Source organism: Chrysochloris asiatica, unplaced genomic scaffold, assembly GCF_000296735.1.
Source record: "Chrysochloris asiatica unplaced genomic scaffold, ChrAsi1.0 scaffold00206, whole genome shotgun sequence".
Taxonomy (NCBI): domain Eukaryota; kingdom Metazoa; phylum Chordata; class Mammalia; order Afrosoricida; family Chrysochloridae; genus Chrysochloris; species Chrysochloris asiatica.
The window spans coordinates 2,326,381-2,351,994 of NW_006408724.1; the positions used below are offsets into that span (position 1 = coordinate 2,326,381).

The window sequence follows — 25,614 nt, forward strand, 5'->3', positions numbered from 1 at the left end:
ATGGATTACATCTCAATGTAAAGGAAACAAAAATCCTCACCACTGAACCAATAAACAACATTCTTATCAATGGAGAAAAGACTGAAGTTGTCAAGGACTTCATTCTTCCTGCATCAACTATCACAACTATCAACACTCACGGAAGCAGCAGTCAAGAAATCAAATGACATATTGCATTAGGCAAATCTGCTGCACAAGGCCTTTTTAAAGTGTTGAAGAGCAAAGATGTCAGCTTGAGGAGTAAGGTATGCCTGACCCAAGCCATGGTATTTTCAATAACCTCATACGCATGTGAAAGCTGGACAGTGAATAAGGAAGACCACAGGAGAATTGATGCTTTTGAGTTATGGTACTGGAGGTGAATATTGAAAAACCAACAGATCAGAGTTTGAAGAAGTGCAGCCAAAGTGCTCCTTGGAGGCCAAGATGGCCAAACTTCTCTCATACTTGGGACATATTGTCAGGAGGGACCAGTTGCTGGAGAAGGATATCATGTTTGGCAAGGTGGAGGGTCAGAGAACAAGAGGAAGACCCCCAACGAGATGGATTGGCCAAGTGGCAGCATTGATGGACTCAAGCATGGCAACAGTAGTGAGGCTGGCTCAAGATCGGGCAGTGTTTCGTTCTGCTGTGCATAAGGTCGCTATGGGTCGGTACCAATTTGATGGCACCTAACAACAACAATAATTTTTGATCCAGTAACTCCACTTCCAAAATTCCATCTCAGAAAAGAATCACAGATTTGTATAAAGATTTAGTTACAAAGTATTTACCATAGCAATGGTTAGAACAATACTTTTTTTTTTTCTAATTATAAAGGATTGATCCTCTAAATCATGATACATAGGTATGCAGCACTTAACTGTTTTGTGAAATGAGATGTTATGTGATTTAGATGTTGTGCGAACACCGTATTATATACTTAGCAAACCTAGATGCCTTAAACTGCAAGCCTTAGCATTCACTGATTTTTCACCTTTGTGTTGTTTAATAACCTTTTGTTTCATTTCCACATCAATAGTTCTCTTGCTGCTGCTGTCACTGGTACCGGCTTTGCTGTGTTTGGGGGCCATGATGCACTACATAGTAATATTTTTTAAAGAAAATTAAGCGGAGACTAATACAACACTCAACAGACAGATGATATATAAGACTGGATGGTCCGGCTGATGAGTAAGTGTACACTATTACATGGGAAAGTTCATATTAAAATAACAATGGGAAGTACAGTAGATATATATATATACTTTATATACATGAGGCATTTATTATGACTATCAAGATATATGCATTATAGTTTTCATATATACTGTACCATTACATGCCTGGCAGTACAATCACTTTGTAGACCAGAGACATGAAATATATGTGTTGTGTTCAGGAGGCTGCTGTGTTTACTCTGTCTTGTTAACATTCTCTGATGGGTATTTCTAAACTTAATTATAATCTCATGGGACCACAGAATGTTTATCAAGTTGGATGGTGCCCGAATGGACATTATACTACATGATTATAGTAATATAATTGACTATTATGCAATATCGAGTAGCTTTTTCAAAAGTAGGTGGTAGAACAGAACATAGCAAATTACCTATTTCAGTCAAATGTATATGTTGTTGAGGCAGCCTCTAAGATGCCCCCTGATGATCCCCACCTCCCTGCTATTCATACTCTATACAGTCCACTCTCACTGTACCAGGATTGTTCTGTGTGGCCACTTCCGACACGGTTATAAAAAACTGTGGCTTCCCTTTCTGGCACTTGGGCTTTCTTTCTCTAAGATCACTCGCTCTGGGGATGCAAGCTGCCATCTTGCAAACAGTTTACAGAGTAACTGATGTGCTAAGGAGCAGGCGTGTCTGGCCTGCAGCCAGCGAGAAACGGAGACCTGACCAGCCAGTGTGGAAGTGTAGTCAACAGACCTGAGCCAGAACCATCCACTATGCTATGTCTGGCTTTCTGACCCTCTGAAATTGTGAGGTGGTAAATGGTTATTGGTCTAATTTGTGAAGTTTTAGAGTAATTTGTTTTGTAGCAATAGGCAATGGATGCATCTGTGCACAGGGAAATTACTGAGAGGAGACCATTTCAAATACTATCAGTCAGTGGCTACCTCTACATGGTGGGTTCTTCTTATTTTTGGGGTAGAATATTGACAAAACTTTTTCCTTTTTCAGAAAACAGAAAAGGAAAACTACATGGCCAGTAGGGGTCACCTTCTAAAGAATAAAAAGATGAAGATTACAAGAGCCAATTTTAGTCCTTAACAGCTTTGAAACATTCTTTTCAAGTAAATTAGTGTTAACTGTGCAAAATAACAAACTCTAAAGAGAGAGTCCGAGTGCCTGAATGGCACAGTGGAGTAAAACAGCACCCACCAGAAACCATTCAACGCACTATGAGCAGCAGCATTTAGTAACTTCAAAAAGGAGACTTCCACAGGCTTCTTAAAGGAAAATCAATCAGTAATGAAGTCATCTGCTAGCAGGTCTGCACAGAACTCTAGCTTACCCAGTTTCTGGTCAAATCGCCACGCTGCGATGTAGGCATTGTGCCTCAGACTGCTCTGTGTGGACAGTGGCACGGTGACATAGATAGGCCCATCCACCAGCACTGGCGTCCCATCACTGCTGAGCAAGTGGACACTGACGGCTGTGACCGGGGTCAGGTCATACCTCGTGCTGTTTCCTGGAAGTAAGAGGCATCCTCTATCATATGCATACAAAGAACCTACGGGGCTGCGGAACCGTTGCAAAACACACTAGCTACCACTGACAAAGTACCTATGAACACAGATACTATGGTAAACACTTTGCATGTACAATACTCACTATAACCTGAGTAGGAAGGTGAAGTCCCTGTTTCACATATAAAGAAAGTGAGGCCCAGAGAAGGGAAGTAAGGGAGCTGGACTAAGGATACTCACTACTTAGCAGTGGTTGTTGCTACTGTTAAGTGCCATGAAGTTGGTTCCGACTCAGTGACCCTGTATCGGTTTCCAAGGAGCGGCTGGTGGTAACACTGGGATTCTAGGTCACATTTGCTGATTCTATTTATTATGCTCTGCTTTCAGAATGGGCCTCCAAAGACAAAGACTTGTCTATACCATGAGACTAAGGTGTATGTGGAAATCCCTGAAAATAATTTCTACATAAAGTGAGCCAATGCACATGTTAACTACTAGGCAGGTCACCATAATGAGAACAAATATCTGAAATTCTATACTGCTTTTTTCTTTCTTCCTTTTTTTAAACTAGAAAATTTCTTCAAAGATTGCTTCAAAATACCAACTCACTTTTGGGGACAAAAAAAAAAGCTACTGATAACTTGGATTTCAAATATTTATGAGTTATTTTAGTTGCCACTATTATTTTGATCTGTTTTAAAAAGGAATTTAATATGCCAATTATTCTAGATTAGACGCCTTTTATCCAAGCTAATGCTTTAGTGACTATTTCACAGATGAATTAGGGAATGCTTATGAGAGTGGTTTATATTTAGGCAATCCATTTTAGATTTCATTCTCCAGAGAAATATACAGCCATACAAATGTTATCTGTCATAATTTTACATCTTTCTTTAAACACAATGAAGAAAACATTGATAAAAAGTTTTAAGGTTACATCAGAACATAATCTATAGGATTTTGTATGCAGCTGATTATCTACCTACTTGGGCTAATGCAAATGTCCAATTAAGGCTGATCTTAAACATTTAAAGCAAATCTAGTAAGCTTTAGAATCATTTAAAGAGTAATTCTCATATAGCTAATGATGTGTGGCACTACAGGTTAAGCACTGGACCGCAAGGTCAGTGGTTCAAACTCATCAGTCAGTCATTCCTTGGAAACCCTATCCGGGGTCCTTAGGAGGCAGAATCTACTCAATGGCACTTAACAACAACAACAACAACAAAAACAGCACTGGTGTAAAGCTGTAGGATAAGCACTGGACTGTCGACAACAAAGTTGATGGTTCAAATCCACCAGCTATTCCGTGGAAACTCTATACAGGGTTACTATGAGTCAGAACCGACTTGACAGCCCTTAACAACAATGACAGTACTGGGGGAGTGTGATGGCTCTGTACAATAAACACTAAACTGCAAACTACAAGGTCAGTGGTTTGAGCCCACAAGTCTCTCTGCAGGAGAAAAGACTGTTTCTCTTCCTGCAAAGAATGTACATTCTCGGGCACCCTATACAGGGTTGTTATGAGTTGGAACTGAGCTGAAGGTACTTAACAACAACAACAACAGCACTCACTGCCTTATATGTTTATACTCATCTCTATTTTTCAATGAATAAAAAGCAGGGAAATGGAGATTTAATCAAAAGGTTCTAGTTGGAATAAGATTCAAGTTTAGAAATCTAAAGATTTCACTTAAGAGTACCGAGAACCCATACCAGAAAGTTGTTTAGCTTTGTATTCTATTACCAAGAGTTCTGTATTTCAGGAAAATTTCACACATTTGTTATTTGACTGACTCCTCTCCATTTTCCTGGAGTTACTAAGTAAAGCAATTTATTTAAAACTCCTGAGAACATCACAGAACAGTTATGTCCTTTTTTAGCAACCGGAATGTAGAGTAAGAGGTTATGAAGCAAGTAGAGTCTTTGGTCTGTTTGTGATGGGATACCTGATATGACAGCAGGAACACTGGGAAAAGCAAGCAGGATAGCGGCTGAAATCTCCACTTGTATACGTGTCTCAACTTACAGCTCTGGAACCAACCCTCTACACCAGACACAACTCCTCTTGTGACACGCCAAGAAAACCACCCTTTGGAGAACTTTCCAAGGACCTTGGTTGTCTTTGTTCACTTTTGTTACACTCCAGGTATAACCAATTATCTTGCAAAGACATGCTTTTTCCAGGCTCTGCCTCTAAGCTGTTATCTCTTTGATGCCTTTTATAACTGTATAAAAGTGAAGCTGTAAACAAAGTGAAACTGGAGACTACAGCGTAGCTGATTAGATACGAGTGTCAGTATGTTTGGAGCATATTAATTCAAATCTGTGTGTGTTTGTGTGAGAGTAAGCCATAAAGGTGTATCTGAGACCATGTCTTTCTTGGAGGTCTCAAAGATGGGCTGATGGTTTCTAGGCCAACTTATCAGTTATTTCAGAGGAGAAGTTTACTGTAACTTCAAAAAAAACTTTTCTCTTCCCTCTGAAATACCAAGAGTGATTTGAAAATATGAGGAACTCCTAAAATCAATAGTTCTACCTTTTTGTGTTCTTCTTCCCTCAGTCCTCTCCAATTTCATAATTTATTCAACAGCTATTGGAAGCAGGACATAGAAAAATTAATGAGCTCTAGGAATGAGGTAGCCTCTGTGAGTCCAGGGCTTTATGACTGAGCACAATCTTGCTGGGAAGACTAGAAGGAGGTTTTATGATGGCCTTGAGCTGTACATCATGCTCCCAGAAATAATGATTTCCACCCCTAGGCCTGCATTTTCAAAGTAAAATTCCACATTCTTTTCAATAATGCTTACTTAAGATGACTACAACGTAACTAGATGGTGGCAAATTACTTACATATTGCCTCCCAGTATACAGAAATTAAAGGAAGGAAGGAACATTTCTAAAAACAAGTACCACAAAGGGAAGAAAAATAAACACATCAACAGGTCGTCCTTATCCATAACCAAAAATATACTAACATTCTACAAAGTGGATCAGATGTTATTGGATAGGAAACTTTTTCAGAATAATCAGCTTAAGTAACCAAATGTAACCCAAACCCACTGCTGTCAACTTGGCCCCAACTCATAACAACCCCATAGGACAGAGTAGACCTCTTCCTTGGGGTTTCTGAAACTGTAAATCTTTACAGATGTCACTAATCTTTCTCCTGGAGAGTGGCTAGTGGGTTTGAATCACTGACCTTGTGGTTAGTGGCCCAGCACTTAAGCCACTGTGCCATCAGGAAAATAGCTTTGGAAAATAAAGTGAAATTAAATAAAAGTATAGTTGGGAAATGCAATAACTTATCCACCTAGTGGGATTTAACTCAGAATGCCTCCCAGTTTTTAATTTTATGTCATGTTGTTGTTAAGTGCTGTTGAGTCGATCCTAACCCACAGTGACCTGTATTAGGTTTCCAAAGAACAGCTGGTGAGATTGAACTGCTGGTCTCGTAGTTCAAACCAACTTTGCAGTCCATCCAACATATTAACCCACAGCACCACACCAGGACTCCATGTCATGATTAGTCTGAAGTACTAGGAACCCTGATAGCGTAATGGGTTACATGTTGGGCTGCTAACCAAAAGGTCAGCAGTTCGAGTCTACAAGGCACTCCTCAGGAGAAAGATGAGACTTTCTGCTCCTGTTAAGATTTTCTGCCTCAGAAACCTTATACAAGGTCACTAGGAGTCGGAACTGATTTAAGAGCACCCTACCACCACCACCAGTCTAAAGTATGGGAAAAATAAAGCATGAGAAAAAGAACTGTAGAGACAGGAAAATGTCTCAGGATTCCAGAATCCGGACCATCCCCAATTACCAAGAGGACTGCGGACCATTTACCTTCCGAGAAGGAGCCCTGGTGGCGCAGTAGTTAAGCATTCAGCTGCTAATCAAAACACTGGTGGTCTGAACTCTCTGGTCACTCCAAGGGAAAAAGATGTTGCAGTCTGCTTCCTTAAAGACAACAGCCTTGGAAGCCCTATGGGGCAGTCCTTCCCATCTTCTAAGGGTAGCTTTGAGGTGGGAATCAACTTGATGGCAACTGGCTTAAGTTTCAGTGCCCCGCTGAAGTACACTGTTAGATGTGAATGGAGATTCCTAGTCTTGTTCTGATAGGCATTATTGCAGGTCTTTTGGCTGATTGATGGTTTCAGCTTACTTCTGATCTTTAATCTATGCATGTCATATGTGATATGACTGAGCTCACTTAGAGATGTGTCAGAAGGGGATTCTAAATCTACCCACAAAGTCTGACCACTACATGCGAGCAGCCTTTCCAGTGTACAAAGAAAGCAAGCAGGGAGAACAGAGAGGTGAGGGAAGAGTGGCAGGCATAGAGGGGTCAGATCAAGCTCACTGCTCTGAATGGACATTTCCCAGCTGTGACTTGGGTGGGTGGGCCTGGCAGCTCTACATTCAGACCACACAATGCAGGGAAAAGTGGGGCAAGGCAGAGGACAGAAGGACAGGAAATCTGTAACTCTGATTCTGCACTATTTTAAAAAATACACTTCCAAAATTTTAAAAAATGTACAATTTCAGCAATAAGAATTGAATTTATTTAGTCCAACCAACGAAAGGCCAGAGTGGAACTTCTTTAAAATCACACATAAACCTCTTCCAAAGCAATCGGTAACAGCAGAGAGGCTCAAGGAGACAAATTCAGAGACGTTCAGCTACTGTAGTGCTGCCCCGTGGAATTCCGTAGGTGCTTTAGTGGGAGGGAGCACAGTTTCCATGAACTTGAACTTACAGAAAGACTTCCCCTTCTGTAACTTCTGTCCAATTCTCCCATTTAGTACTAGAACTTCAGCCACATATAAAGCCCCATAGAAAGAGTAAAACACAGAAGCCCCAGTTCAAAAGAAGAGTCACACATTACCTGTTCCATTTCCATCTAGTCCTCGCAAATAAGGAAAACTGTCCACTTCTGATGGGGCACTGGCAGCAGTGAGAAAGGCTGTCAGATCACTGTAGCTGGTGTTCTCCGGCAACCTCAGGGCTCTTCTCTGGAAATGAACGCGAGGCTGTGGCCGGGCACCTGCAGAAATTAACCTCTGTGTTACCTCCTGACGGAGCAGTTACTGTTTTTAGAAAATGGAAACCAGGAAATGCCTCTGGAAGAGCTCCACGCATGCCCCCCCCCCTTCCTACATCTCCTCCCCACCCCCCATTCATGCCCTGACACAAAGATGTGACAACATGCTATTATGTGGCTCGAGATAATAGTCCATTGTCACATTTGTTTTGACACAGGATGTTGTTTGGATTTTTAACAAAAAGCTTTCCGAGTTCTATTTGTGAGCAGTCTTTTCACTGCACAATATTTGCCTACAGAGAGGGCAGCATTTTCGAGAAGAAAATCCAAGTAAAGGAAACAGGTAGATGACAATTAATTTCTTTACACAAATAAATACTGCTAGAGACACCCTTTGATACTGCTACAAACACATCTTAATCTCCCTTGGTAAAATCTGGTTTAGCTCCACAGACCAAATTGAAATAGAATAAGGAAATTAGATGCTCAGCCTTGAAATGATTTGCAAAACAAGACTCAACAGTAATTAACTGCATTCTTTCTGTGGAAGCTGCAGTGAGGCTTCCAATCTTTTCTCAAGGGGGGTGGACAGATTAGGAACTAAATTCCCTTGTGTAGAAGGGTAGGTTCAGTCAACAAGCCCCAGACCATTACCTTGTTACACCATTTACAGTTTAACTTTGTTGCAGATGTTGTTTTGAGTATAAAACCCGAACCTGCTTTTACCTGATGTCCTGGTGACAGTCACAAGACTGTAAAGGTGCTATGTAATTGTGCACAAACCCAGTAAAGCACCATTCAGTCAAAAATCAATAGAAATGAATACTTATAGATGATCTCTCCAGGTTAAAGTATGGAGACTCCTAAAAAGCAACGACACTACCTGGCGTTCTGGCCATTGTGCATCCTGGCTTGTGATGGAGCCTCCTTCCCCTCTGCCTGGCGTGGCTCCTTCTCTCCAAGCCACAGCTGTCTTAACACAATCCTGCGCAGGCATTGGTCTTTATACGTTTCCAGGGTGCTCCTAACTCTGGATTAGGAACTTTTAAGAGGGGCCTGGTGGTGCAGGGGTTAAGCACTTGGCTGCTAATGAAAGGTGAGTGGTTCAAACCCACCAGCTGCTCTATAGGCGAATGATATGGCAGTCTGACTCTATAAAGATGACAGCCTAGGACCAGGAAACCCTATGAGGCAGTCCTAGTCACTATGGCTTGGAATTGACTTGACGCCAGTGGGTCTCATGGTTAAGCCTATCTAGTGAACTCTCTTTATGATGCAAGTGGTTAAACACTAGACTACTAACTGAAAGGCTGTCAGTATGAACTCACCTAGAAGCACTTCTGAAGAAAGGTCTGGGGATCTGTTTCTGAAAGACCACAAACTTGAAAACCCCTGGAGTGAAACTCTACTCTGTACATTGGGGGTTACAAGGAGTCAGAACTGACTGCAACTGATAAGCCTGCCTAGAGTTGTTCTAGAATACGTGAGAGGCCTGGTGTGGCACTGGAGGATTAGCGCAGGACTGCAAAGTCAGTTTAAACCACAAGGTTGGAGGTTCAAACTCACCAGTCACTCCTTAGAAACTGTGAACTGGGTTACTATGGGTTAGAACCAACTGGATGGCACTTAACAACAACAACATCAACAACAGGACTGAAAGGAAGTTGGAGCACCACACAGTCCAATTCTCTCTTCCTACAGATAACTACTACTTAAGTGGGAGAGTCATGGAGTTTCCCATTCTCCTCAGAGGCACAGATTAGACATCTCCAATGACCTGTTCATGAAACACAGACCTAGATGTGGAGCCTTAGGGACCAGGTGTCCACAGTCATGACTGTCCAGTCTCATTCCAGTCACCTTCACTGAGACGAACTGGATACACACGTTAGTCCTAGTCTAGACCACCAGTGTCCTATTCTTTATCTCTAAAATATATTGCATCTCTATATACTAGCTTTCATTTACCTGCATCTTTTAACTTTCTCTTAGCTGGCCTGTTCATCTGCTCTTCCTTTCCTTTGATTTTATAGCATTGCTGATTTCTTATTTCTTTCCTATCTCCAGTCTATAAAGATAAGAGTTCAAACTCCACAGACTCATCACTATGGCTCATACCCTGCTATGAGCAGTTTGCTCCTCTACTTCAAGTCTTTACTTGATCCCGCATGTAGCTCAAAGACTTGGTTCCCTTTTTCCATACTGCTGCTCTGAAATTAAAAGTCAAAGTCTACCCTGTTTTTTCTAGCTCCTTACCTTCAACGATTGGAGGGAGGGCTTCAGAGAGTTTTTGGAAAAACCTTATTACCTTTCTTTTTTTAAAGATTTTATTATGGATTGAGTGAAAATTTACCAGGCAGATTAACAGTTTTACATTCAACAAATCATACACCTTGTTTCATTACAATTATTATAATCCCTTACATTTACCATCAGTTAACAGTATCTCTCTAGTCACTTTAGCACTTTTTAAAAACAAACAAACACTCAGGCATATATAATAATTTATACCACCAAAGGGCACATTCTGCAAGCCTGCCTCCTGGCTGCCAGCTCTTAGTCCCTCTCTTTACATGAATCTAAGAGTCCTCAGCTGCTCCTTCTCTCCATGTCCCCATCTCTGCCTCCATCTCTGTGTTGCTGCTTCTCTGGATAAGGTCCCACAGTCCACTTGTGTTGTTCTCCCTTGATGGTTCTAGGGTCCTCTGTTTCTGGACTGTAAGATTAACTACTCCCCTGTTTTTGTTATAAAACTTTTACCTTTACAATTGTGACAGTCGCAATTAGTCATGATAACAATTACTCACTATTGAATCCTAAAAATCTTATCCCCATCTCTTGTAACTATCTAGACAAGATGCAAACTATTCAGTGGGGACTCTTTCTTCACCCACACACTCTTAAACGAAACTCCCCCTTGAAACCTTGTAAGCCAGTCACTTTGTGCCTTTATCGCCCCTCATTTTAGGTAGTCAGTATCTAAGTGGCCCATCCCTATCTACCCTGTGTACAGAGGGGATAGCATTGATACTTGATATGAAGACTCCTTCCCTCTCTGTTGATATTTCGTGTTACTACCTCTATGTGTATAGGTCAAGTTCACAAAATTGTAGCAATTTACCCTCGTTTCCTTTATCAAAAGTTGTTTTGTTCTTTTTTTTAAAATCTTCCTCTAGTCGAGTTCTGATTATCAAGCCATCAGGGCTAGGTCAAATGGGTACTATCTGCAAGTTTGGGTGCTCCTGTGCATCTCCCTTAACTTCATATCAGCTGGATGTTTCACTCTCAGCTCCAGTCCTCCGGGGCTATGTCCCTGTCCATGGGTTCAGGGATCCCCAGGTCTCACCACACTTTGGACCAACAAGCCCTTCCTCTTTCCTCTCTCATCTCCAAGTCAACGGGAGTCTATGGAACATGGCTGAACTCAGCCCATTTCTTCCTTGCTGCCTTTTCCTCTCTTCCACTCACCAGTAGACCAATGTGGTTGCCAGCAAGCTCACATGCCTGCTCATATGTTCCCTTTGAGTTTCAGTCTTAGAAGGGGCTCGTTATCTTTCTAGTCTATCTTTCCATGAACAGTTTGAAGGCCCCTCATATAACAAAGGTCATTGTGTTCTATACTGTTCCTCCATCTAAACAAAGCTCCTGGTATTAGTCAGTTCATATTCTCCTGGGCAGGGCCTGTGCTTCACACAGTAGATAACAGCAGTTACCAAGAACTCTGCATAGGAAGAAGAAATTGGTGTGTTGAAAATGTGACAGGCCCAAGATTCTCCTTTATGCCTTGACCTCATAAGGGTCAAAGCAGAAAGGAGAATCCAGGCTGGTACAATTAAACCCTTAAAAGTGTGATGGGAAGGCTGTTATCTTTGTTAATGTTCCTTTGGGAAAGGTTCCACTTGGGGAAAGGAACAACAACCTATTCAAGTTAGAGCAAGGAAAAAGATGGTTGCTGAAAAATGATGGGGATCTCTGGGTCCTGGGCCAGCCCTGGAGGCCTAACTGATCAGCTCAGCGAGGCTCCCAGGGACTGGCCCAGGACCCAGAGATCCCTGAACTAAGGCTGCTCCTCAGATCTCTTAGTGACCACTGAGTTGTCGCTCCCCTGTGGTGCCCTCTCTCATTCCCTAGAATAGCATACATTTGACAGGAGATGCTTATCTCCCCTGCTCCACCCCCTCACCATGCTGCTGTCTCCCTTCTCTCTTCCATGTATCATAATCTGAACCCTGGTCAGATCTCTGAAGGTCTACCTGAGAGGGTTAGAAGATCAGGTATGCAGGGGGCCATGGCTGGGACACGTTTACTGGAAAGGGATGTGGTTGGTATATAGCTGATTTAATACATTCTGTGGCTGACGCTTGTTTGCTGACCAAGCACACACATTTCCCATCATGGAGGACAGGCAAAACCAAAGCTTAGTGAAATGACCACAGACACATCTGAAGTATGAAATAGGTGAATATATAGAGACCAAGCTTACTGGTGGTTACTGGGGTGGGAAAGAGGAGGATAAGGAGAGTTACTGATTAGGGAGCACTGAGTTTCTGTTAATTGTTGCTGTTAAGCGCTGTCGAGTTGGTTCTGACGCATAGTGACCCTGTATAGGGCTTCCGAGTTTGAAATACCGAATTTGCGGCTCAAACTGACCTTGTGGTCTAGTTCATTATCCCACAGCACCACACCAGGAATTTGTTGTTGTTTAGTGCCACTGAATAGAGGTTTCGACCCATAGTAACCCTCTATAGGGTTTCCAAGGAGTGGTTGGTGAGCTTGAACCCCCGACCTCGTGGTTCAAACCAACTTTGCTGTCCAGTGCATTGATCTACAGTGCCTCACTAGGGCTCCATACCAGGAATAGTGGTAGATTAATTTGAAAAAAAGTGGTGATTAAATTGTGTATGTGAAAATTGTTGAGGTAACAAACGTATGTATATGTTGTTACCTATATATTTTTACCTTTTAATTTTTCCCCCTAAGAAACAACTGAAGAATATAAGGGTATAAAGTATTCTAAGCCACAGTGTTAAGAAAAAAAAAAAAAAAATCTATGCATAGGGCAGAGGAAGGAGTGGCTATGTTCCTAAGTCTATCTTCATGTATTGAGACTATTAAATTTCACACATTTCAGAAGGGAATTTGAATGGGTGGGGACGGAAGGACCAAGAGTGGGCAAGCGTATCTGTTAGCTCAGGTTCTCTGAGGCCTCCCTCCCTCTCACATTTCCCACAGCAGCTAATTCAAACTTCTGTTCTAGCAGCTCACCATTTAACTCACTGTGCCACAGAAATCTTTACTAAACAAAAATATAAAAATGTGAAAAACACTGCTTCTTGACATATCCTCCATCTAAGTTTATACACTTCTAAGGTGGTATTTTTGTATCTCTAATCCTTCCCCTGGACTTTGGTGTGGCACTGAAGGATCAACACTGAAATGTGAACCACAAAGTTGGCAGCTCAAATCCACCAGCTGCTCCTCAGAAACTCTATTGAGGGTCGCTGTGTGTAGGAACTGACTCAATGGCAGTTAACAACAACAACCCTATCTCCCAGGAGTCCTGATGTGGTGTTGTAGGATAAGCACTGAACTTTTAACCACAAGGTCGGAGGTTCAAACCCATCACTAGTTCCTTGGAAACCCTAGACAGAGTTGCTGTGAGTCAGAAGTGAACCGACAGAACTTAACAACAATTACCACAACCTTTCCCCAAAGAATTCTGTGCTTTTCAATGTACATCATGTCAAAATAGCTGTTCGGCATCCTCAAAGGACCCACAATTGTGTTTCTCTGAAATGGGTTTTGAGTTTTAGGAACAAAAAGCAGTCTGATGGGGCAAGATCAGAGTTGTAGGGTGGAAGGGGTAAGGTTTCCCAATGAAATTTTCATACAACTGCCCTTGAAGATTGAGCAGGTGCATTGTTATGATAGAAAAAATTCCTTAGAGCAACTTTCTTGACCTTCCTCTCACCAATGCAGTTTTCAATTTTCCTGAAATTTCCTCCGATAAGCCCTGTGATCATCCTGTGTCTGAGAAAATCTATCATGATTATCTCTTAGAAATCCCCCAAAACATTTGCCATAACCTTCTGAGCAGGTCTCTCTGCCTTGAATTTAACTTGAATTTAGCCCAGCGTACCTCCTCAGAGGAGTAATGGCACTGCAGTTTAAGGCACTGGACTGCAAGATTGGCTTGAACCACAAGGTCAGCGGTTCAAGCTCACCAGAAGCTTCTCGGAAACCTTATACAGTGTGGCTATGAGTTGGAACTGACTTGATGGCACTTAATAACAAAACTAAAATCTTCCCACTGTTTTGATTGGAACTTTTTTTTTTTGAAGGTACCCTAACTAGACTAAGACAGGTGTATTATTGAGAAAACTTGTCTGTAAACATCCAGCAATTGTAGAGACATACTGAAACATGCTTTGTTTGAAATCAGTTTGTAAATATATGAACAAGACTCCTAGTAGCAAATACTTCCTGATGTACTCTTATAGTCATTTCTTCTAAAGCTAGAAAAATAATTCTGAAACATTACTTTAATTCTGTGATCCCCACAAGTGAATGCCTTTTCTTCTTTTACAGAGCCCCTTGTGATCTGGCATCTACCCACAACATACACTGCCCTTTGAAATGTTAACTAACGACTGTATAATCTGTCCCATGACCACTTCTCAGCCTTTATCCTTATTGACTTCTCCACAATGGTCAACACTGTTCACCACCCTGCTCATGAACTACTTCCTTCTTGGTATTCATGGTCCTGCACTGTGATTCTTCCCGGAGACTGTATGACTTATTTCTTTTTCTTTGCAGGTGTTTATTTCCTTTTTTGTACCTCCAAATGAAACAGTTCCTAAAGGACTGCCATCAGTTGCCTCTGCTGTATCTTTATTCTCTTTGACACTCCCATGAATGCCACAAACTCAGCTGTTACCTTCCTCTTCAGACCTGTATATTCTTCCAAGCTCCATGTCTGCATTTCCCTCTGCCTTTTACACACCCCTACCTGAATGCTCATTTAGCACTCCAAAAGCATGATCCTACTTAGCAATATCACAGGATTCCTGTAGATGGTGTCCTGTTCTCCCCAACACCCAGGTTTGACTCCAGGTCATCTTTAGAGTCTTCCTTTCTATTATCTTGCACAACACTCAAGTGTTGAGATTGACCAATGTGGCCTGCACAACAGTGCGCTAGACTAAAGATCAGTTCAGGCTGCAAAGTCGGTGGTTCAAACCCACGAGTTGCTCCTCGGAAACCCTATACAGGGTCGTTATGAGTTGGAATCTATTTGACAGCACTTAACAACAACATCAACATTTCTAGCATCATCTTTCCCTCCTTTTCTGTGTTTACCCTAGTCAGGATCTACATTATTCCTTACGTGAACTATTCTAAAACCTCCTAACTGGTTCCTCCACTTCAGCCTTATCCCTTTCCATGTCATCTACCACACCAAAACCAGAGTGAATGTTCCAGGACTCCACTTTAATCATGTCCTTTCCTAGCCATGGAAGCCTTCAATGAATCATCACCCCTGTTATGACTGAATTGTCTCCTCCCAAAAGATACTGAAATCCTAACTCCTGCACTGGTGAGCATTACCCGGCTTGGGGAAATAGAGCTTTTCCTAGCAAATGTTATCAGTTGAATTAAATGAAGCAATATTCCAGTAGGGTAGGTCCTAATCCTAATTCTTTCTGAGTACACTTTTATAAAAGGAGAGTCACATACAGTCCACAAGCCACAGAACACCAAGAAATGTCTGGCACTACAGAAATGGAAGAAGACAAAAAAGGATATCTTCCATAGGAGCAAACAGTGAACATAGCCCTGCCACCCTGAATTCAGTCTCCTAGTCTCCAGAACTGTGAAGAAATACATTTCTGTTCCTTAAAGATGCCCACTTTGAAATATTTTGTTATGGCCATCTAAGACAAATATTTAACCAGATTAACATTGATGATGCCAACAACAACAACAAAAGTCAGCAACTATCAAAATGAGCCCTGGTGTGATACTGTAGGGTAAGCACTGTACTACTAACCTTGCTAGCTGCAAGGTCTGCAATTCAAACTCACCAGTCGCTCTCAGAAACCCTATACAGGGTTGTTATGAGTCGGAACCGACTCAATGGCACTTAACAAATACACTTCTCTAAATGTGAAGCAAAAACCAGTGCTTTAGAATTTACAAAGTGATTATTTTATGTACCTATTATTTCACTTGATATCTACAGCAACTTTGTGAGGAAACGACTCTCTCCCCTCTTGTAAATGAGGAAATGGAGGCCCACCGAAGTCACTCTGCTTGGAAGAAGTCGAAATGAATTATTTTCATTCTAACCTATGTATTCCTTTCTATTATGCTATGTCTGCCTCAAAATAGATGCACTACTTATTGTCAATAGCCCTCATCCTTCAGGACTGTATGGCTCTCTGTTTCTACATATATTTGACCCTGGAATAAGACGAGGGTTAAGGGCAATGATGCCCTATACATTTGAAAAATCACATATAACTCTTCTGAAACTTGACTATCAATAGCCTACTGTTGGCCAGAAGATTTACCAACAACCTAAACGGTTGATTAATACATATATTATATGCTAGATATGTGATTCTGTAGGATCAGACTGTAAGCCACAGGTCGGCAGGTCAAACCCACCAAATGCTCCTCAGAAACCCTATACAGGGTTGCAACCGACTCAATAGCACTTCAACACATATAGATAGTATATAACTGCACCCACATGACCGCTGCATTTTCAATACAAGATAAAAAGATGTTTCATTAAAAAGTGCAAGGTTTTCCACCTGCTGGTATAGCTACAGTGACAGTTCAGTGAATTTCCTTTCCTTATTTCACAATGGTCCTTATGCTGGACTCATTTATCTTGAAACAGCGAACAACTACAGCTACAGACCTCAATCAATGGTACATACCAAGCAATTCAACGTTTTCTTATAATGTGAATTTTCTTTGCTTCTTAGGAGCACTTCCAGCATGACTAGCGGCACTAGTGGACTATAGGTCCCACAATGTTATTAAAGGTTTATTACATTGCAATAAACACTATGCAAAAATACATAACCACGAGGTATCATTTTTTACTACAATACACAATTTACTGAAGAGGTGAATGGCTCACACAGAGATGATCAATGTCACATAGCACTGGAAAACAAATTCCCATGTAAGTGAACTTGTGCACTTCAAAACCACGTTGTTTAAGGTCAACTGTATGTGCTCACACCATCTTTCCACGTCTGAAATGGCTTTCCCTCACCTTTACTTGTATATATGACACGTTATTCAAATGAATCTCAAATGTCACTTTTTTAGGTAACCTTGCTGGGTCTTACCACAAGCTCTACACTTTAATCTGGATCTCTTATAGCACTAATGTTAATGTGCCTTGATCTCCCTAATTAGAGGCACCAAAAGAAAAGGGTGTGGACAGCAGAAGGTTTTTCTAACTGTTTCCTATCTTTTAGTTGAATGATTCTTCAGGTTCTTTAAGATGGAATCATGATAGTCTCAGAAAATGGCTCTTGTGATTTACATAAGAAGACACATGTCCTGTACCTAACAATGCCTCCTGCTAACCAGTGCAGGGTAAGTGTTAAGACTAAAGCATCTTAAAAGCAGATATTTGGCCAACCACATAGCACCATGTCTGTATATAGCTGATGCTAAACAATAATACTTACTGAATTGAATGTTAAAGGTAAGTTATTCTCTGCATCTCACTGCGTTCTTGAACTGCAAGGTCAGTGGTTCAACCTCACCAGCTGCTCCTCAGAAACGCTATACCGGGTCACTATAAGTCAGAACCAAATCAACAGTACTGAACAACAATTCCAATTAGGTCAGAATTTCTAAATCTTGGCTCTATTAACATTTTGGGTCAGGAAACTTTTTGCTGTAGGAGACTGTTCTGTGCATTGTAGCATGTTTAGTAGCATCCATGGCCGCTAACTACTAAATGCTAAGAGTAGCCCCTGGATGTTATGATGATAAAAAATGCCTACAGGTGTCAAATGGGGAATAAAACACAAAATGTTCCCAATGAGAATCGCTGCACTAGATATTTTGAGCATCCTCACAGTAATCCAAACAACATACCTAGAGGGTCTTCTGTGAAATGGGCATACGACATGAAAAGACAATAAAGGACCAAACCAAAAGCCTGTGCCCTCTAGGAACTCAGAACAAAGAAGGTAGTCATGGAAACAGCTTAATTATAATGGTGTTTTAAGTACTATAATAAGAGATGTAAGATTTTTAAAAGTATCGGAGAAACATCAAGAGGAAGGAGGACCAACTGCTCAGGAGAAAAGAAGTTCCATAGGTAGCATTTGAGCACCTTGCTTTTAAGGTTGTATAGAGGGAGATGAGAAGGGAGCATATATGAAAGCAAAGAAATAAAATAAGGTGAAGCATGTGTGGGGAAGGTTGAGCAAGTCCATGTGAGTTAAGTATAGGATTGTGTGGCAGAAGATGAGGCTTGTGAATGCCATGGTACACCTAGACTTGAGTTGGCATGCAATTGAGAGCCAATGGGAGTTATGGGAGAGAAGTGATCACGTTTTTACAAATGGAGAAAATTCAGTAGCAGAGTGATCAGCCAGGAGGCTATTATCAAACAGTTCACATGAGAAATGATAAAGTTCCAAATTAAGATAATTGCACTGGTGGCACTGCTAACCACAAGGTCAGTGATTCAAACCCACCAGCTGCTCCATGGGAGAAACATGAGGCTGTCAGCTCCTGTGAAAGATTTAGTCTTAGAAACTGTATATAGCGCTGCTATGAGTCAGAACTGACTCGATGGCAATGGATGGGCACTGAAGATAACAAGAGAAGAGGTGACTAGAACTGGAGGACAGTTTTGAAATAAGGATAGTCTTCCATGAGGAAGACTGAGAGGCAATGAACAAGAGACAGGCAGAGAAAGAGACCAGACAAAGGAGGAAAGAGATTCAAGAATTAGGAATGCCTTGTAAAGTCCTGGAGAAGCCAGAGGCATCAGATCTGAAAACAGGCTGCTGGATTTGGTGAACACAGCAAGAGAAATCTCTACAGAACAGCATGAGGTAAAGTGAAACGGAGCTAAAGTGTGTAAAATGTGAGCAGAGGCTTTTCCTCTAAAATCTGGTAGAGAAAGACCATGAGAAAACTGTAACTTGAAGACGAAACAGGGCTTAAGAAGGGCCTCTTTTTGAGTGTCAAAGCCTTAAGTAATTTTGAGAGCTGAGTGAGAGCTTGAAAAGGAAGGCTGGAGATCAGAACAGATGGAATGAGGTTTAAGAGGGGGCAGTAAGGAAGCAGATCCAACAACAATGTGAAGGGGCTGATCACTGAGTGGAGTCTCCACAGGAACTGTCCTCTTAGACAAAGGAGGAGGGAAGGAGGAAAGCAAGCCTCCTTCCCTGAGGGCTTCTATTTTCTTTGTGAAACAAGCAGGGATCATTGTTAAGAGGGGACGTAAAGGTGGATGGGGGAGTGGAGAGAGAGCTGCCAGAAGAAAAGAAAGGGACTCTCTAGGGAGCCATGGAAAGCGCTCCAGGCAGCAAAGAGGGCTGGAAGAGAATGGCGACCATTGATTTAGGTGGTGCCTATCGAGCCAATGACAGTGGGCCACAAGTAGTTAGAGCATCTTCATTTTACTTTCCTCCTTACCATCACCACACTCTGAGTAGACAGAATAGCCCTTTTACCCTGAGATAGCACAAAGGCTTTGAGGCTCTTTGGATGTCGAACTGCAGGTTGGTGTACACTGTCCAGTCTCCAAATTTCAAACAACTCCAGCATTACAACTGTTGTTGGTAAGTGCTGTTCAGTCGATTCCGACCCATAGCGACCCTGTATAGGGTTTCCAAGGAGCAGTTGGTGAGCTTGAACCGCCATCCTTGCAGTTCAAACAGCTTTGCAGTCTGGCGCATTAACCCACAGCGCCAATGCACACCTTCAAATCAACCAGCTTGGGATTTCAATTTTGGAATGGCTACCAAACCCTTTCCCACAAGGCTTTGATGTGAATGTGTTCTTCAGGGAAGTATAAAACATTCTGCAGGAAAATGGTTCTTAACCAATTATTTCATAAGCATTCTTTCTTTCTGTTCCCTTATCATCTTGGGGACAATAAATACATTTTCAAGTTGTTGTTATTGTTAAGTGCTGTTGAGTCAGTTCTGACCCATAGTGACCCTGAACAGAGTTTCCGAGGCTGTAAATCTTTACAGGAGCAGAAAGCCTCATCTTTCTCCCATGGAACAGCTGGTAGTTTCGAACTGCTGACATTGTAGCCTGATTCGTAACCACTACGCAACCAGAGCTCCTTAAAATAATTACATTTTAAAGTATGTTGAAAAAAATCCCTATCGTTTACCAAGTACAGCAGTTCAAACCTACCAGCTACTCCATGGAAACTGTATATAGGGTCACTATGAGTTGGAACAGACTCCAAGGCATTTAACAACAATAACATATCGGTTCCTGTCACTTTGTTATACTGTTCCAGTCTTTCTTTATAAAACAACATCAACAACACAATCACTTTCCTCACTTTTAAAATAAAGGCATAATTGTCTGTTAAGGTCTGTTAAGGACCCTACTGAAAACACTTACTTATTGTGTACGAAGGGGCTTCAAAAAGTTTGTGGAAAAATTCCAATAATTTAAATTGCATTTTCCTTGAATTTTTTGAAGCCTCCTTGTATCACATGTATCTGAAGGCATGGTGCATACTCTCACCTCCTTTGATGAGAAAATATTTTTATTGGTATGTCTGGCCAGAATTTACATAGATTTTAATATCTGAATTTATATCACCTACAAAGAAGAAAGTAAAGAGTCGTTTATTTTTAAAGGAAAACTGTCATTACCCATGAAATATTTTATTCTTGCCTGGAGCAAGAGGAAGAACGAGAGTAGAGAATGTTGTTGTTAAGTTCTGACATACAGCAACCCTATCTAAGGTTTCTGAAAAGCAGTTGGTGAGACAAGTATGTTGTTATTATGTGCCATGAAGTCTGTTCTGACTCATAGTGACCCTGTACAGGGTTTCTGAGGCTGTAAATCCTTAGGGGAGCAGAAAGCTTCATCTTTCTTTGGTGGAACAGCTGGTAGTTTCGAACTGCTGACCTTACGGTTCTCAACCACTATGCTACCACAGCTCCTTGAGACAAATATTGGACAAGAAAATAGAGAGTGTATTAAACTGCCTTCATGAACAATTGCCTCCCATTCCCTGAGGCCAGAATTAGATGGTGCCCAGCTACTACCAATAATATGTTCATAAAAGAGTCTATAGAAGAATTTTGATCAAAAAGGGGAAAATACAGAATGGAATTTCAAATCCTCATGGATTCCAGACTTTCTGGAGTCCTGGAGGCTGGATGAACTCTGAAACTATTACCTGAGATAATCCTTAAACCTTCAACCAGAACTATCCCCTGAAAACTTCTTAAAACTAAATAGCAGTTTAGCTTCACTAGTGAAAAAGTCCTGTTGAACATTGTACTCTTTTAAGAACTATCTATATGGGATCAAATTGACACCAGAAACTGGAAAGATTAGATGGGCAGTGAGTTTATGTTAATGGAGAAGAAACAACTCAAAAAAAAGTGGGTGAGAACAGTTGTACAATTCAAAGAATCTAATCAACATCATTGAACTGTACAGGTAGAAACTGTTGAATTGGTATGTGTTCTACTGAGTAAGTAAAAAATATTGCTACTGGGGCTCCAGTTCATACACACATTGTTTTATTCTAAACAAAACGTGTTTAAACATGTCTCTGTGATCAGTGAGAGACAGAGAGGCCAGGGGGCCTCATGAAAAGAGTTATTGGGAAAGAAAAGACTTTGTCTTGAGGACAGGTTATCTTACATCCCAGTGGCTGGGCCCATGCCTGGGACATATACATTAAATGCTCAGTAAACATTCATTGAGTGGATTCTCAGTGGTGGATGATTTCTAGGAACTGTAGTTCCATGTTGTTAAGTAGCAACATACTGACTCATAGTGATCCTGTATAGGGTTTCCCAGAATGGCTGATAGGTGTGAACTGCCAACCTTGATGTTTTCAGTCCAGTGCTTATCTGACAATGCCACACCAAAACTCCTAGAACTCAATTGTTGTTAAGTGCTGTTGACCCGATTCCAATTCACAGCGACCCTATATAGGGTTTCTGTGGAGTGGCTAGTGAGTTTGAACCAATGACCTTTCGGTCAACATTCTAGTGTTTATTCTACAGCACAGCACACTAGTTGCCATGTAGCAGTACCGACACGCAGTGACCCTATGCAAAGCAAAGTGAAACACTGCCCAGTACTGTGCCTCCTCACAACAATTGTTACACTCGTGTCCACTGCTGCTGCCACTGTGCTAAGTTCATTTTTCGCTGACTCTCCACATTACTGAGCATGACATCCTTTTCTAGGAATGGGTCTCTCCTGATAATCTGTCTGAAGTGTAAGAAACGAAGTCATCCTGGCTTTTAAGGAACATCCTTGCTGTATTTCTTCCAAGACAGATTTGTTTGTTCTTCTGGAAGTCTATGGTACTTTTAATATTCTTCTCTAACATCATAACTCAAATGCATCAATTCTTCTACAGTCTTCGTTATTCATTGTCCAACTATTACATGCATATGAGGCAATTGAAAATGCCATGGCTTGGCCCAGGAGACATCAAGGCAAGTGGTCGGGTCCCTTCAGGGCAAATCGCCTTCCAAGACTAACACTCAATGGGAATATAAGCTCTGATTGGTGACCACCTTCGTCACTGATAAGGGGAAGTGAGGGAAAAACAGCAATTAAGCTGCAAGCTAAGCCCTACAAAGGTCAATAGACTCCTGTGAACCTGGGTGGAGACCTGGTTGGCCAGCAGTGTGGTCAGACCTGGGGACTCTTGGGCCCTGAGTCAGTGACAGAGCCACAGAGGACTAGAGTGGAGAATGAAGTGTCCAGTTGATAAGAAAAGAGGGCATATGTATAAGAACACCCACACTTGCAGATAATACCCACTTGACTTCAATGACTGGATGATCAGAGCTCAAGAGAAGAAGAAAGAAGAGGGGAAAAAGAGTAATCTGACACAATTTGATGAACTTGACCTACACCTATGGTGTAGCTCAAAAGAGGAAACAAATCTTAACAACAAGGATTATTCCCACCCCCTCCACATACAGAGTAGACAGGGATGGGCAACTTGGACAATGGCTACCCAAAATAGGGGGGAGGGGGGCTACAAAGGCAAGAAGTGACTGGCTTACAAGCTTTCAAGAGGGAACCTAGATTCAGAGGGCATGAAGGAAGGTAGAATCTCGACTGAGTAGTATCTGACCTGTCTAGGCAGGGCTGATGAAATGTAATGCGGATAGGTCTCTTGTCATACAATAGTTATCAGGACTATTGGAAATGTAAAGGTAAACGTTTTGTAGCAAGAAGGGAGAAGAGCGGGCAGCGGGACCCTACCCAGAGAAGCAGTGATGCCTGAGATGAGGCAGAGACAATGACGAGGAGAGACGAAGCAGCTGGGGACTTTAGACAGAGAGGGAGAGGGGCTGTGTGCTGATGACCAGGGGGCAGGCTTGTAGTGTATACCCTTTGGTTGGTTGATGATGCATGGAGGAGATTGTGACCATGGCAATGAAATGATATATGATATGATAAATGTAAAACTAGCGTTTTCCCATGTAAACTATCACATAATTCACAATAAAACATTAAAAAAAAAAAAAAAAAAAAAAAAAAGCATACTCTTAAACACCATTCCATACTCCAGATTTGGGGTTTAGGAATCTATTTTCTAAATTTTTTTAATAAAGAGCTTTTATCAAGCTTTAAAAAAAAAAATGCCATGGCTTGGGTTCGGTACACTTTAGTTCTCAAATTTACATCTTTGTTCTTCAACACTTTAAGAAGGTAGGTGCATCAGATTTGCCTAATGTGCTATGTTGTTTGCTTTCTTGACTGCTGCTTCCATGAGTGTTGATGGTGGATCTTAGCAACGTGAAAACTCTGGCAACTTCAATCTTTTCTGATGTTATTTGTTGGTCCAGTTGTGAGGATTTTCTTTACACTGAGGTGCAATCTGCACTGAAGACTGGGGTCTTTGTCTCCATTAGTATTTTAAGTCCTCTTCATTTTCAAGAAGATGTATCATCGGCATATTGCAGATTGTTAATGAGTCTTCCTTCAATCCTGATGTCACATTCTTTTTAATATAATCTAGCTTCTCAGATTATTTGCACAGCATACAGACTGAATAAATATGGTGAAAGAATACACCATGGTATACACCTTTCCTGATGTTAAACCATTCAGAGTCACCTTGTTCTGTTCAAACAACTGCCTCTTGGTCTATGCACAGATTCCTCATGAGCACAGTGAAATGTTCTGGAATACCTGTTCTTCACAATGGTGTCCATAGCTTGTCATGATTCACACAGTCAAAAGCATTTACATAGTCAATAAATGACAGGTAAAAACATCTTCCTGGGAGTCTCTGCTTTCAGCCAAGATCCATTTGACATCAGCAATGATACCCTTCATTCCACATCCTCATCTGAATCTGGAAAAGCTTTCTGTGTAACTATATTGGGCCTATATGAGGCCCTCGTGTGGCTCAACCCAAATATCTGCTACTTTACTCCTCCAAGTCTCCCTGAGACAGGGAACCTAGGGGACTCCTGGAATGTGCCAGCATTTATAGTCTGATTACAGTAAACAGAGTACCCATAAGAATTTTGTATTTTATTTTCTTGTAAGACATTGTACAGGCCAACTGGTTTTACTGATTTTGTAGGATGACCTTTCCCTGGGGACAGAGGAGAACATGAGCTGCCAGAAGGGGCTGGAACCTAAGTTCTGAAAAACTTCACATACATAATAACATCCCAGAATAAGTTCTGTCTGCTCTGACAAGAGGCCTTTGCAGTGGGATCCATCTTGAACAAATGCTATGCACATACCCAATTAGCATGCCCATCTTAAATGGGCCATTTCCCTGAAATACCCTTTTGTCCTTATGAATAAACATGACTCCTTTTCCCCCACTTAAAACTTTTTAAAACCCCAGCAAAGCCTTTGTCTGGGGAAGTCAGGGGTTAAATGTCCCTCCCCACCTCTGCTTGCAAGTTTTCCTCTAGTAAACCTTTTCTTATATGAAAACTCTGCCTCTCTTGACTATTCTTAATCAGTAGTAGGCTAGAGTCCTCTCCTGTAGGGCAGAGGTGTGATTAGTACTCCCAGTCACAAGTAGATGACTGCAAACAAGGTCTCTCAGTAATCCACTTGCTTTATCTTGTTGTTGTTGTGTGCTGTGGAGTCAGTTTCGACTCATAGCAACCCTGTACAGGGTTTCTGAGGCTGTAAATCTTTACAGGAACAGAAAGCCTCATCTTTCTCAGAAGGAATAGCTGGTAGTTTTGAACTGCTGATCTTAAGATTCGCAGCCTGATTCGTAGCCACTACGCTACCAGAGCTCATTTTTGTCATGTTAGGGTACTTAAAAAAAAAAGTCCAACCAAAACAGTGGCTTCCTAGGGGATCTGCTGGGCCAGCTACATTCGAAGTAAAGATACCAGCTTAGAAGGTTATGGCAACTGTTCTTTGGGATTCCAAAGGGCTGGTCTTAATTTGCTGTGTTGTGTTAGGTGGCATAAAGTCAGTACTGACCCATAGTGACCTTATGCACAGTAGAACGAAAAACTGCCCAGTCCTGGGCCAACCTCACTATCGTTGCCACGCTTGAGTCCATCGATGCTGCTACTTGGCCAATCCATCTCGTTGGGGGTCTTCCTCTTTTTCTCTGACCCTCCACCTTACCAAACATGATATCCTTCTCCAGCGATTGGTCCTT

The 25,614-nt window shown here is 41.5% G+C and overlaps 1 protein-coding gene across 1 annotated transcript in view; it reads right to left on the reverse strand.

Moving 5' to 3' along the window:
* Window positions 1-25,614, reverse strand: part of FAM171A1 (family with sequence similarity 171, member A1) — a 219,730-nt gene that overhangs the window by 43,112 nt on the left and 151,004 nt on the right. Inside the window, exons 4-5 of the mRNA XM_006872604.1 lie at window positions 7,578-7,736; window positions 2,512-2,688 (exon numbers count right to left, since the gene is read on the reverse strand). Coding sequence (XP_006872666.1) covers window positions 2,512-2,688; window positions 7,578-7,736 — 336 coding nt within the window. The remainder of the gene's footprint in view (window positions 1-2,511; window positions 2,689-7,577; window positions 7,737-25,614) is intronic.